The sequence below is a fragment of the Solanum dulcamara genome, chromosome 5, assembly GCF_947179165.1.
Source record: "Solanum dulcamara chromosome 5, daSolDulc1.2, whole genome shotgun sequence".
Taxonomy (NCBI): Eukaryota; Viridiplantae; Streptophyta; class Magnoliopsida; order Solanales; family Solanaceae; genus Solanum; species Solanum dulcamara.
In genome coordinates this window covers 77,408,004-77,422,729 of record NC_077241.1, presented here as the reverse complement: position 1 = coordinate 77,422,729, position 14,726 = coordinate 77,408,004, and the positions used below count along the sequence as shown (strand labels likewise).

The following is a 14,726-nucleotide window of genomic DNA, read 5'->3' as shown; positions in this document are numbered from 1 at the left end:
TGAAAAAAATAAAACAATCTTCAATGTATCAACCCTTTATATGTCGAATATGTCGAATGATTATGTAGCAGCTATCCTCATTTGTCGAACTTGAATTTATATCACTACCAAGTAACTTACAATGAAAATAATTATCAACCATCCATGTATTAATTATTGATATTCAAATACTATTCTGATTAATTGAAATATGTATCAAATACAACCTCTAAAACTGTAAAAAGCTGTCCTAGTTTCTCTAGGAACTGCTCATCAGGCTGAAGCATTGACTATTTTAACATTCATGATTTTGCTCAATCACACTGTGCGACGACCTTCCCCGTCACTTCTGAAGACATTACCTACAATCACAAAAATGGTCTGATGATATTGATACCATAACTTCTCATAGAGCATTGACATTGTTAGGCATTTTAAATTATACCATCTGTGATCCTTGCACGACTCGCAGATTATTTTTAGAAAAAATGTATTTTTTTCTGCCCCTCTTATTTTCAGATGGTTTGGGAAATTTTGAATGATTAATCTTGTAAAGAACATGTAATCAGTAGTATCGCGATATTTATCTTGAATCGCTTGATGAAAATTGAAATTTGGATTGAATTTTTTTTCCGCACTGATGCTCTGTTTTTAGAATTTTCCTTGATCTTCATAACTGTTTTGTTCTTAAAATGATTCTTTACCTTATTTAGCACTCTAATTGATTGAAACAATCAATAATAACTTAAATTACGTTACTATTCATAAATAACTCACAAACATTAATTATTTTACACCCAAAAACTGATGTATCAGGAAGGTGAATAATATATCAGAAATTTGAAAAAAAAGAGAAATCGCGTAATTTAAGAAAAATGAGGGATACATTGTAATTGGGCTTTTTCACTGTGAAATTTAGGTAAAGTTTATAATATTTTATTGAGATAATTAAGCAAAATGATCCTTCGAACATAACTTATTTCTCAAAATAGCCCAATCATCAATTTTTACCAAAAATGGTCATTTAACACTTTTCAATTGCAAGCAAGTATAATTCGTGCTTTCTTCTTCGTCTTCTTTGATCTTCCGGCCATTATTGACCTTTTCTACTCTTCCTTCTTCTTCTTCTTCTGTGTTTCTTCTTTCATATTTAATGCTCAAATTTTAAAATTAAAGTGCTGCAAACATAAATCATTTTGAATGGATAATATATCAAAAGATCAAAATATTGAGAGAAGCTCATATCTAAATTTTGGAATTGTTTAGAGAAGATTTGAGTTGGTTGGGATTGAAAAAAAATCGATTTGTAATGTATACTTTATTGTATCAATAATGTATATCAATGTATATAAATATATGATATATGGTTATACATCATAAATACATGAGTATAGAATATTTATACAATATCGATACATTATATTTACAAATGACCATTTTGTTGAAAATAATTGTTGTTGCTTGCACATAGATTGTTAATTTTATGCCATTTCCTTATGTAAATGAAAACTTGGCTATATTTGATATAGATAAAACTACTTTATTGTGTATTAAGATATTTATCCTTTACTATTAACGGTTTAAAAGTGAGTATTTGCTCATTACTTTCCAAATAATCGACGGAAAAAGAATACTTGTATCACAAGAAGGGAAACTATTTACGCCTATCCCTTACTTTTATACCCCCCATATTTTTAACCTCTAATTTGCGTTTACTGCTTGATACCATCAGAGTATACCCTGTATTACTGCTTGATATCATCAAAGTATATCGATACCATCAGAGTATATATATATACTCCGATGGTATCAAGGATGAAGAAGCAGTGGTTCAGTGAATAGAACAAGGGAAAAAGCAGGTAAAAAGTTTGGGCCGTGGGTCCAATTTGGTTAAATAGTTTTGGTTGGGTCCAATTTGGATAAATACTTTAGCTAATGAGTTCAATTTGTGTAGTTTTTCGACCCGCACTTGACTAACGGCCCATATTATACTCAAGCCCACTTAAAGTAAGGGCCATTTGCCTTCTCACTTTGGGCTTAATATACATGAATCCGAATCACGTAATCAGATTGTTATTTAAGAAACTACTTAAAAAGGTGCAATCAGCATTTATTTTTTTATTAAATAAAGATAATTTTTAAAACATTTTATTGACCATGCTTCACAAGATTATATTAATTTTATATAGTAATTACTTTAAATCTTTTCTATACCTATCCTTATATAACACCTTTCTCATAGTAGCAAAGTCCTCATAATTACAAAAAGATGAATGAACTCACGATGTATTCAAGAATTGTTCAACAAATTTTGTTGGTGTTATGTTTACTTTTGAATTATAATGGAGTACAAGGAGAAAAAAAGTTATCCAAATTGGAAAACATGGAGTTAGAGAAACAACTGAAACTTTTGAACAAGCCAGCAATTAAAACAGTTAAGGTATTTGTTTTCTATTCATATATAATATTTGTAAGTCTCACGAGATATTTTTTATTTTTTATTTGATCATATCACCTTTACTGGAGGGGTGAGGGATTCCTCTTTCACATGGATTTTTTGGGGATAAATGAACTTTACGTTTATGTCTTTTTCTTTTGTAAATTTTGTTGTATTTGAAAATTGAATCCTCTACATTATAGTATTCTTTACCGTTTCTTTTTTATATGTATTTTATCTTGCAAATTTGCAGACAAAAGGCATAAGAATGGCGTATATAAAAACCAATTTGGGCTTTTCAAATTCGAATGACAATTTTTTATTTTTAAAAATGTAATGTTATGATCTACGAACAATTATTTTTGTATTTAAAACGTACATATTGAATAGCAAGATATATAACTACTGTAATTTAGGTATCTTATTTATGACTTTTTTTGTTCACAGACTAAATATGGAGATACATACGATTGTATTGGTTTCTACAAACAACATGCATTTGATCATCCGTTGTTGAAGGATCATAATTTTCATCCTAAGGCATATCTCTACTCTCTTTTTACTTTGATTTTTTTTTGTACACATATATGATATTATTGACATACAATTAAATATTTGGATAAACAGATGAAACCTACTTTATCTATGATAAAGCCAAATTCATATGCTTCAACAACTAGTAGCTTATTGACAATATGGTCAAAAGATGGAGGTTGTCCTTCTGGAACTGTTCCCATTAAGAGAATTACAAAGGAAGATCTTATAAGACAAAGGGATATGCCACCACTAGAACCTGCCAACTTCGACGACGGATTTGCAGGCGTAAGATAATTTATATACAATTTAACATTTCATAAACAAGTTTTAGTTTCAATTATTGTGGAAAAACTTGCATATTACAATATATCTGATGCAGAGCAATAACAATAGTGAGCAAAAAGCAAGCTACTTGCCTTCTTATGGATATAAGGTACATAACTATGAAAATATTGTCATATTCCCATTTTTCCGTTTTGTGAATATTTTTTCTAATCCTTTTATTTTTATTGGATTTGAAATAACAAAATGCAATAAGTTTAATTTACAATTTGGAGTTCTTTTGTCCTTTCAAAAGATCAAATTGTGTTGTCAAGGTCTATGCATTTGCCTTTTAGGGCTAGCCATACTTTGGATATATAATATCTAAAAGTTAATAAGAAAAATTCTTTTTATATTTAGCGTGCAATAGCTCGAACTCCAAAAGATCCAAATACAAAGTTTTCAGGAGGTGGAATGGCAACTAATTTGTTCAATCCTCACGTTGAAGGCAAACAACATAGTGCTTGTCGTCTAAAAATTCAAAAAGAATCTGATATCTTACAAGTTGGCTGGAGAGTAAGTTTAACTAATCTTTCCAAACATAATTTAATTTATTTCTTTAAGATGTCAATTATAGAGTTTAATATATATCCATACTTACTCATTATAATATTGTTGTTTCGTATTTCAGGTGGATCCAACATTATATGGAGATAATAAAACTAGACTTTTTGTACTCAGGTAACTTGTCTTAGTACTTTGTTGATTTCAATATAGCATTCATGAAATCACTATGTCTGTTGGTTCAGATATGTAAAGGCGGAGCCAGGTAGGGACAATATGAATCTCTCTCTACAATATTTGTTGAGTTTTCTTTGACTTTTTCATGTCTTTATTTCTTCATTCATGTTTTGAATCTTTATAGTATAAATCTTGGTTCCGCTACTGAAAATATGCTTTTATGTTTTCTAGACAGGTAAATTCCATTGTTTCAATACATTATGCCCAGGCTTTGTGTATATAAACACCGCTATACCTCTTGATATGTCATTCGAGGACCATATTTCACAACGTGGAGTGACGAAATGGGAGATCGCAATGTACATTTATAGGGTACTTTTATACTTTTATTTATCGCGTATTTTTTTTTTTATCATGACTATATATACATCAAGTATATATTGATTAGAAATTGAGAGATACATAAATACTGACATTGATAATTTCTTCAAAATAAGGATCAAGCTGATGGAAACTGGTGGGTTCTATTGGGACCAAACTATGAACAAATTGGTTTTTGGCCACGTATTATCTTCAATGAGTTGACAGATTTTGCCACAAATGTTGATTGGGGAGGAGTTGCATATAATCCACCAGGTGTACCTGAACCTCCAATGGGCTCAAGCTATTTTCCCATTGAAAACTCTACTTTTGATGCATATTGTAGGAGCATTGCAGTTTCAAATGAGGAAGGAGATTCCGTTGGAATACATAATATAGTCTGGCGTACTGATAATGTTTTTGCATATAAAGTTTTATTCAAACAACTTTTGGAAGGTTCAAATAATTTTACGTATGTTCTTTATGGTGGACCTGGTAATAGTCCACAAGTGTAATTCTTGTTAATTACTCCTATAAAGATGTTTATGTTCAATGTCTACAGAAATATTCAGCTTTCTTGATAAAGATCCATTATATTGATATATAATGTAAAGTAAAAAATTTGCTTTACATTTTGAATTGAAAATTCACATTCATCGTCGATTGAAAACCCTTTGTAAATTTTGTTACATTCAAAAATGACTATTAAATAAAGACTTTTAAAGATTATGCACCTTTATAAAAGTGTTCCTTATAATATGCTTATTACTTAGAAAAATTACTTTATTTGTCCATAACATATATATTAATTGTATTTATACTTTCAAATAATTACGTATGGTACCAATAATTAAGAAATTTCTATCATGTATTGAGGAAGATACACCTAGAGATATGTATTTTTTTTACCAGATACAATAAATAGGGAGAGAAGCGAGCGAGATGGGGAGGTAAGAGAGCGGGATGGTCATGTATCCAATTACATGTGAATTAACTAGATACACACTTGATGCATGTATTTGTATGTATTTTGTGTGATTCAAATGTATTTGTATGTATCTTGTGTGATTTCACATGTATATGGAATACCATATACGTAGAAGAGTGGCGAACGAGATGGGAGGGAGGCAAACGAGATTTGTTATGTATCTCAGATACGTACGAATCCACTTGGATACAGTGTAGCTAGAATAAATTACACCTAATTTTGACACCATGTATCACGAGATATATGTATCAAAACATTTCTAGATGCATCAAAATATAATAAAATTCATAATATCACAAACTAAAATGTATCTAAATAATTGACATTATACTACAATAACAATCTCAATTCCTCTTAAAGTAAGGGTCATTTGTCTTCTTACTTCTTGGGCTTAATATACTTGAATCCAATTTATATAATTAGATTGTTATTTAAGATTTCTACTTAAAAAGGAGCAATCAACATTTCTTTTTAATTATGTAAAGATAACTTTTTGAGCATTTTGTTGACCATGCTTGAGAAAATTTCATCAATTCAATATTTTATATAGTTAATTACTTAAAATCTTTTCTATACATAGCCTTACAATTATATTAATTTAATATTTTATATAATAATTTATTTTAAATATTTTCTATACCAGGCCTTAAAATTACATTATTTCAATAGTTTATATAGTAATTTACTTTAAATCTTTTCTATACCTGATCTTAAAATTACTTTAATTCAATATTTTATATAGTAATTTATTTTAAATTTTTTCTATATTTGTCTTAAAATTACATTGATTCAATATTTTATATAATAATTTATTTTAATATTTTTTATACTAGGCCTTGAAATTACTTGAATTCAATATTTTATATAGTAATTTACTTTAAATCTTTTCTATACTTGCCCTTATATAACACCTTTCTACTTAAAAAGGAGCAATCAACATTTTTTTATTATTATGTAAAGATAACTTTTTGAGCATTTTGTTGGCCATGAGAAATAAAATCAATTCAATATTTTATATAGTTAATTACTTTAAATCTTTTCTATACCTGGCCTTAAAATTTATGTTAATTCAATATTTTATATAATAAATTACTTTAAATATTTTCTATACCAGGCCTTAAAAATTACATTAATTGAATATTTTATATAGTAATTTAATTTAAATCTTTTCTATACCTGACAAAAATTACATTAATTCAATATTTTATATAGTAATTTACTTTAAATCTTTTCTCTCTCTGTCTTAAAATTACATTAATTCAATATTTTATATAATAATTTATTTTAATTTTTTCTATACCAGGCCTTAAAATTACTTGAATTCAATATTTATATAGTAATTTACTTTAAATCTTTTCTATGCTTGCCCTTATATAACGCCTTTCTCATAGTAGCAAAGTCCTCATACTTGCAAAAAAGATGAATAAACTCAGGATGTATCAAAAAATTGTTCGACAATTTTTTTTTATGTTATGTTTACTTTTGAGTTATAATGGAGTACAAGGGGAAAAAAAGTTATCCAAACTGCAAGACATGGAATTAGAGAAACAATTAAAAATTTTGAACAAGTCAGCAATCAAAACAGTTAAGGTACTTATTTTTTGTTCATATATAGTATTTGTAAATCTCACGAGATATTTATTATTTTTATTTGAGATATTTATTATTTTTATTTGATAATATCACCTTTATCCTCCGGGTTGGAGGTTGGGTTGGATGGGGGTGGGGGTGGGAGGATTTTTTGTGTAAATTATCCTTAGGTTTATGTCTTTAGTAAATTTTATTGTATTTGAAAATTGAACCCTCTACATTATAGATTTTTTTTTTTTTTAAAAAAAAATATTGCAAATTTGCAGACAAAAGGCATAACAATGGCATATATAAAAACCAATTTGGACTTTTCAAACTCGAATGCCAATAATTATTTTTTTATATTTATAATGTTATGATATACGAACAATTATTTTTGTTATATTGTTTTGTATATTTAAAAGGTACCTATTGAATAGCAAGATGTATAGCTACTATGATTTAGGTATCTTATTTATGATTTTTTTTTGTTTACAGACTAAATATGGAGATATATACGACTGTATTGATTTCTACAAACAACATGCATTTGATCATCCGTTGTTGAAGGATCATAATTTTCATCCTAAGGCATATCTCTACTCTCTTTTTACTTTGATTTTTTTTGTACACATATATGATAATATTGACATAAAATTAAATATTTGGATGAACAGATGAAGCCTACTTTATCTATGATAAAGCCAAATTCATATGCCTCAACAAATAGTAGGTTATCGACACTTTGGTCAAAAGATGGAGGTTGCCCTTCTGGAACTGTTCCCATAAAGAGAACTACAAAGGATGATCTTATAAGACAAAGAGATATGCCACCACCAGAACCTGCCAATTTCGACAACGAATTTGTAGGCGTAAAATTATTTATGAACTATTTAATGCGTTTCTTTGAATAATTTGTACATAAATGTGCTAATTCATTGTTATACATACATACATATATATATATATATATATATATAAGATTTCATGAAAAAGTTTAATTAGTTTTAATTATCAAAACTCATATATTGCAATACATCAAATGCAGAGCAATAACACTAGTGAGCAAAAAGCAAGGTACATGCCTTCTTATGGATATAAGGTACATAACTATGAAATATTGTCATATTTCCATTTTTTTCGTTTTGTGAATGTGTTTCGAATTATTTTATTTTAATTGGATTTGAAATAACAAATGCAATAAATTTAATTTACAATTTGGACTTTTTTTAAGGATATAAGGTAATTAACTATGAAAATATTGTCATATTATCATTTTTTTTCTTTTATGAATGTATTCCTTATCCTTTTATTTTAGTTAGATTTGAAATAACAAATGCAATAAATTTAATTTACAATTTGGAGTTTTTTTTTCGTTTCAAAATATCAAATTGTGCTGTCAAGGTCTATGCATTTGCCTTTTAGGTTAGTCATAATGTAAAATTTAATTAAAAATTTCTTTTTATATTCAGCGTGCAATAGTTCGAACTCCAAAAGATTCAAATACAAAATTTTCTGGAGCTGGAATGGCAACAAGTTTGTTCAATCCTCACGTTAAAGGCAAACAACATAGTGCTTGTCGACTAAAAATTCAAAAAGGATCGGATATCTTACAAGTTGGTTGGAGAGTAAGTTTAACTAATCTTTCCATATATTGTTTAATTGTTTCATAGAAAGAATGTATTTAAGATGTCAATTATAGAGTTTAATATAAATCCATACTCGCTTATTATAATATCGTTGTTTCATATTTCAGGTGGATCCAACATTATATGGAGATAATAAAACTAGACTTTTTGTACATTTCCAGGTAACTTGTTTTATTACTTGTCATGAAACTACTATGCGATATATTTTCCTTCATAATGTACAAGAGTATAAGAATCAAATATGCAAAGGCGGAGCTAGGTAGAGACAATTTGAATCCCTTTCTTTAGAAAATTACATTATTTATATATGACTAAATTTATATATATATATAAAAGTACATAGGTGGCCGTCAACATGCTTGCTTAGGCTATTTTTGTGGACCCTAATTGTAGTCACACATTTACCTCAAGTTTCTTAAGTTCATCCTTATCTCCTATTTATAACATACTTTTTCTTTTTTTGGTTGTCTCATTGCCTGCGTTTTGTAAGTTTACAAAATATTAATATGTACAATAATTTATATATATATAAAACTCTAGCATTAGTAGATACATGATGTACAAGTTGTCTTATAAATAAAAAGATATTGCCTGAAAAAGTATTAAAAACATTTAAAAAATCTATATCAGCAATACAAATGGATGGAACCTACAATTTTTATAATCATTACATAAACAAAGCCCAAATAACCTTTATATATATATATAATAGATGTTGAATTTTCTTTAACTTTTTCGTGTCTTTATTTCTTCATTCATGTTATGAACCCTTATAGTATAAATCTTGGTTCTGCCAATGAATATTTCTTTTATTTTTCTAGACAGGTAAATTCCATTGTTTCAATACATTATGCCCAGGCTTTGTACATGTAAGCACCGATACACCTCTTGATATGTCATTTGAGGACAATCTTTCACAACGTGGAGGGACGACATGGGAGATGATAATGTACATTTATAGGGTACTTTTATACTTTTATTTATTGCATTATTTTATATATATATATTAGAAATTGAGAGATACATAAATACTGACATTGATATTTTCTTCAAAATAAGGATCAAGCCGATGGAAACTGGTGGCTTTTAATGGGGCAAAACTATGAAAAAATTGGTTTTTGGCCACATATTATCTTCACAGAGTTGGCAGATTTTGCTACAAATGTTGAGTGGGGAGGAGTTGTATATAATCCACCAGGCGTACCTGAACCTCCAATGGGCTCAAGTTATTTTCCTATTGAAAACTCTACTTTTGATGCATATTGTAGGAGCATTGCAGTTTCAAATGAGAAAGGAGATTCAGTTGGGATACATAATATAGTCTGGCGTACTGATAATTATTTTGCATACAAGGTTCTATTCAAACAACTTTTCGAAGGTTTAAATAATTTTACTTATGTTCTTTATGGTGGACCCGGTAATAATGCACGAGTGTAATTCTTGTTAATTACTCCTATAAAGATATTTATGTTCAATGTCTACAGAAATATCAAGCTTTCTTGATGAATATATATTTGAATAGTTCTTCTACTACTGAACCTTAACTTGCATTTTTTTACATGCCGATTATTTTTAGAGTAGTTTGAGGATATTCAATTTGGTCAAAAAATTTGTTCAAGAAATGGATATAGGCAGAAGAACTTTTAAAGGATAGATTCATTTTTCTATTGGTTATCTTTTCATGAATATTTTTTTTTATATTTTCATTCATTGAGTGATAACATTTTAACCAAAAAAAAAAAAAAACAAAGGGAAGAGGAGAAAAAAATCATTTTCATTTTTTTTTGATCTAAACAAAGTGGCTGGGAGTGAATTAAAGCTCGTTTGAAAACGAAAAAGATAGGTGGGTTAAAATTGATCAAACAATGGAAATTGTATATACATACAAAAAATAATGAAAATTATTATAAGGCTCGAGTTCACAGTTATTCCCAGAAGTAACAGGAAAAAGATTACACTGTCCATATCAATTAAAAAGATTAACTTTGCTGTCAAAATTTAGATGGAATTACGATGAAGAAAAACAATACCATGTATATATTAATTCTAGTATATATATTGTGAAGTAAAAAAGCCGCTTAACGTTTTGATACAATGTATCTAGAATAAATTACATATTGGATACAATGTATCTAGAATAAACTACACCTAATTTTAACATCGTGTATCTCGAGATACATGTATTGAATGTATTTGGACACATCAAAATCCCTCTAGTATGATAACAATTTCAAGCCCACTTAAAGTAAGGGCAATTTGTTTTCTTACTTCTTGGGCTTAATATGCTTGAGTCCAATTTACATAATCAGATTTTATTTAAGAATAGATTCTATTTAAATGGAGCAATCAACATTTATTTTTATTAAATAAAGATAACTTTTTGAACATTTTGTTGACCGTGTTTGAGAAGATTACATTAATTCAATATTTAATATAGTAATTTACTTTAAATTTTTTCTATACCTGGCCTTATATAACACCTTTCTCATAGTAGCAAAGTCCTCATACTTGCAAAAAGATGAATGAACTCAGAATGCATCAAAGAATTATTCGACAAAATTTATTGGTGTTATGTTTACTTTTGAGTTATAATGGAGTCCAAGGAGAAAAAAAGTTATCCAAATTGGAAGACATGGAGTTAGAGAAACAATTGAAACTTTTGAATAAGCCAGCAATCAAAACAGTTAAGGTATTTTTTTTAATTCATATATAGTATTTATAAATCTCATGAGATATTGATAAATGAACCTTACGAGTTATGTATATGTCTTTTGTTTAGTAAATTTTATTGTATCTGAAAATTGAACCCTCTACATTATCGAATTCTTTATTTTTTTAAAAACAAATCTTTCAAATTTGCAGATAAAAGACATAACAATGGCGTATATAAAAGCCAATTTGGACTTCTCAAATTCGAATGTCAATATTTTTTTTCTTTATAATTGTAATGTTATGATCAACGAACAATTATTTTTGATATATATATTATTTTGTATTTAAAAGGTACATATATTGAATAGCAAGATGTATAACTACTATAATTTAAGTATCTTATTTATGATTTTTTTTTCACAGACTAAATATGGAGATGTATACGATTGTGTTGATTTCTACAAACAACATGCGTTTGATCATCCATTGTTGAAGGACCATAAATTTCATCCTAAGGCATATCTCTACTCTCTTTTTACTTTGATTTTTTTGTACATATATATGATATTGTTGACATATAATTAAATATTAAATATTTGGATGAACAGATGAAGCCTACTTTACCTATGATAAAGCAAAATTCATATGCCTCAACAACTAGTAGGTTATCGACAATATGGTCAAAAGATGGAGGTTGTCCTTCAGGAACTGTTCCCATTAAGAGAATCACAAAGAATGATCTTATAAGACAAAGAGATATGCCACCGCCAGAACCTGCCAACTTCGACCACGAATTTGCAGGCGTAAGATTATTTATGAACAATATATATATATATATATGTTTTAACATTTCATAAACAAGTTTAATTAGTTCCAATTGTTGTGGCAAAACTGATATATTGCAATACATCTAATGCAGAGCAATAACAATATTACTGAGCAAAAAGCAAGCTACATGCCTTCTTATGGATATAAGGTACATAACTATGAAAATATTGTCATATTTCCATTTTTTGTTTTTGTTTTTGTGAATGTTTTTCTAATTCTTTAGTTTTTATTGGATTTGAAATAACAAATGCAATAAGTTTAATTTACAATTTGGAGTTTTTTTCCCCTTTCAAAATATCAAATAGTCCTGTCAAGGTCTATACTTTGGATATATAATATGTAAAAGTTAATAAAAAAATTTCTTTTATATTCAGCGTGCCATGGCTAAAACTCCAAAAGATCCAAATGCAAAGTTTACGGGAGGTGGAATGGCAGCTAGTGTGTATAATCCTCACGTTGAAGGCAAACAACATAGTGCTTGTCGACTAAGAATTCAAAAAGGATCGGATATCTTACAAACTGGTTGGAGAGTAAGTTTAACTGATTTTTTCATACATAATTTAATGGTTTCATAGAAAAATGTCTCTATGATGTCAATTATAGGGGTTTGATATAAATCCATACCCGCTTATTACAATATCATCGTTTCATATTTCAGGTGGATCCAACATTATATGGGGATAATAAAACTAGATTTTTCGTGCATTTCCAGGTAACTTGTCTTAGTACTTTGATGATTTTAATATCGCGTTCATGAAACTGCTATGTCTATTGATTTAGATATACATTTTCCTTCATGTGCAAGAGTTTTAGTATCAGATATGCAGAGGGCGGAGCCAAGTATGGATAATTGGAATCCTCTTCTACAGAAAATTACATTATTTATATACGACTAAAATTATTTTTATGTGTTAGGATCGAAAATATTAGGTGTCATGCGGAAGTTAACAAAGCAAAACTCGAATGACCATGACTAAGAAGACAAACTAAAAATCTACCAAAAAAAATACAAACATTTAATGTGGTTCGGTCAATCGACCTACATCCACAAGAGAAGATGAACAATCCACTATAAAGATGAGAGTGCAAAATATCGAGAGAAATAACTTCACATAATTCACTCGGAATAAAAAGAGGTTCACACAAGTGATAACGTATCACTTGTGTCTCACAGTTTCTTCCCCCCCACAAAACTCTCAAAACCCCTTAGGATTACATTGTGAATGCTATCATGTTAAAAGGAATGAAAATCTATTTATAGAGTCATAAATCTATTCCTACAAGAAAAATAACTAGCCAAATATATAGAGACTTTGTGTTTTCCTTTTAGGAAAAGGAAAACCCAATTATACCATCGGGACAAACACCCAACATTATGTATATACAATAGGTGTAGAGTTTTCTTTGACTTCTTCCTGTGTTTTGAACCCTTTTTTAGTATAAATCTATTTGACCTCTTCGTGTGTTTTGAACCCTTTTAGTATAAATCTTAGTTCCACCACTAAAGATATGTCTTTTGTGTTTTCTAGACAGGTAAAACCCATTGTTTCAATGTGTTATGCCCAGGCTTTGTGCAAGTAAACCATGATATACCTCTTGATACTTCATTCGATCACATTTCACAACGTGGAGTGATAACATGGGAGATCATATTGTACATTTATAAGGTACTTTTATACTTTTATTTATTGCGTTATAATATTTTTTTTATCATGACATAAATACTGACATTGACAATTTCTTCAAAATAAGGATCAAGTCTATAAAAACTGGTGGGTTCTAGAGGGACAAAACTATACACTAGTTGGTTTTTGGCCGCATGCTATCTTCACTGAGTTGGAAGGTTTTGCTACAAATGTTGATTGGGGAGGAGTTGCATATAATCCACCAGGTGTACCTGAACCTCCAATGGGCTCAAGCTATTTTCCCATTGAAAACTCTACTTTTGATGCATATTGTAGGAGCATTGCAGTTTCAAATGAGGAAGGAGATTCGGTAGGAATATATAATATAGTCTGGCTTACTGAAAATATTTTTGCATATAAGGTTTTATTCAAAACACTTTTGGAAGGTTCAAACTCTTTTACGTATGTTCTTTATGGTGGACCTGGTAATAGTCCACAAGTGTAATTCTTGTTAATTACTCCTATAAAGATATTTATGTTCAATGTCTACATAAATATATATCAAGCTTTCTTGATAAATAGATATTTGAATAGTTCTTCAACTGAACCTTAAACTTGCATTTTTTTACATGCTTAATAATCCCGATTTTTTTAGTAGATTTTGTTTACCATACTTTAGAAGACTACATTAATTCAATATCTTCTATCGTATCAACTTTAGTCTCTTCTGTAACTTTATAAACATCTTCCTCATAATATCAAGTTAATTGTTTAGAGCATTCACGTTATATTAATTAGTTTGATTTTTAGAAAAACAGCCTTACATTATTCAAGCCTACAAAAAGATGAACGAATTTAGGATGTATCAAAGAAATGTTCAACAAATTTTGCTTGGTATTATATTTTCTTTTGAGTTACAATGGGGTACAAGGAGCAAAAAAGTTGTCCAAATTGGAGGACACGGAGTTAGAGAAACAACTAAATTTTTTGAACAACCCAGCAATCAAAACAATTAAGGTATTTTTTTTTTTAGGTTCATAGTATTTGTAAGTCTTACGGGACTATTATTTTTATTTGATAACATCACCTTACAAAGGGGA

General features: G+C 28.6%; 3 protein-coding genes across 3 annotated transcripts; all 3 read left to right on the top strand.

The window, feature by feature from the left end:
- The first annotated feature begins 2,263 nt into the window (after positions 1–2,263).
- On the top strand, positions 2,264–4,830 carry LOC129890796 (uncharacterized). Its single transcript, XM_055966275.1, has 9 exons — positions 2,264–2,419; positions 2,864–2,956; positions 3,044–3,238; positions 3,333–3,386; positions 3,635–3,790; positions 3,906–3,955; positions 4,040–4,043; positions 4,187–4,327; positions 4,453–4,830. The coding sequence occupies exons 1-9, from the start codon at positions 2,264–2,266 to the stop codon at positions 4,828–4,830; spliced, it is 1,227 nt and encodes a 408-aa protein (XP_055822250.1).
- Positions 4,831–5,257: 427 nt separating this feature from the next.
- On the top strand, positions 5,258–9,958 carry LOC129890795 (uncharacterized). Its single transcript, XM_055966274.1, has 9 exons — positions 5,258–5,265; positions 6,698–6,893; positions 7,371–7,463; positions 7,550–7,744; positions 7,921–7,974; positions 8,345–8,500; positions 8,629–8,682; positions 9,343–9,483; positions 9,581–9,958. Exons 1-9 carry the CDS (start codon positions 5,258–5,260, stop codon positions 9,956–9,958), a joined length of 1,275 nt encoding a protein of 424 aa, XP_055822249.1.
- A 1,081-nt stretch (positions 9,959–11,039) lies between these two features.
- LOC129890794 (uncharacterized) lies at positions 11,040–14,131 on the top strand. Its single transcript, XM_055966273.1, has 8 exons — positions 11,040–11,210; positions 11,597–11,689; positions 11,782–11,976; positions 12,093–12,149; positions 12,376–12,531; positions 12,660–12,713; positions 13,531–13,668; positions 13,754–14,131. The coding sequence occupies exons 1-8, from the start codon at positions 11,040–11,042 to the stop codon at positions 14,129–14,131; spliced, it is 1,242 nt and encodes a 413-aa protein (XP_055822248.1).
- The last annotated feature ends 595 nt before the right edge of the window (positions 14,132–14,726 follow it).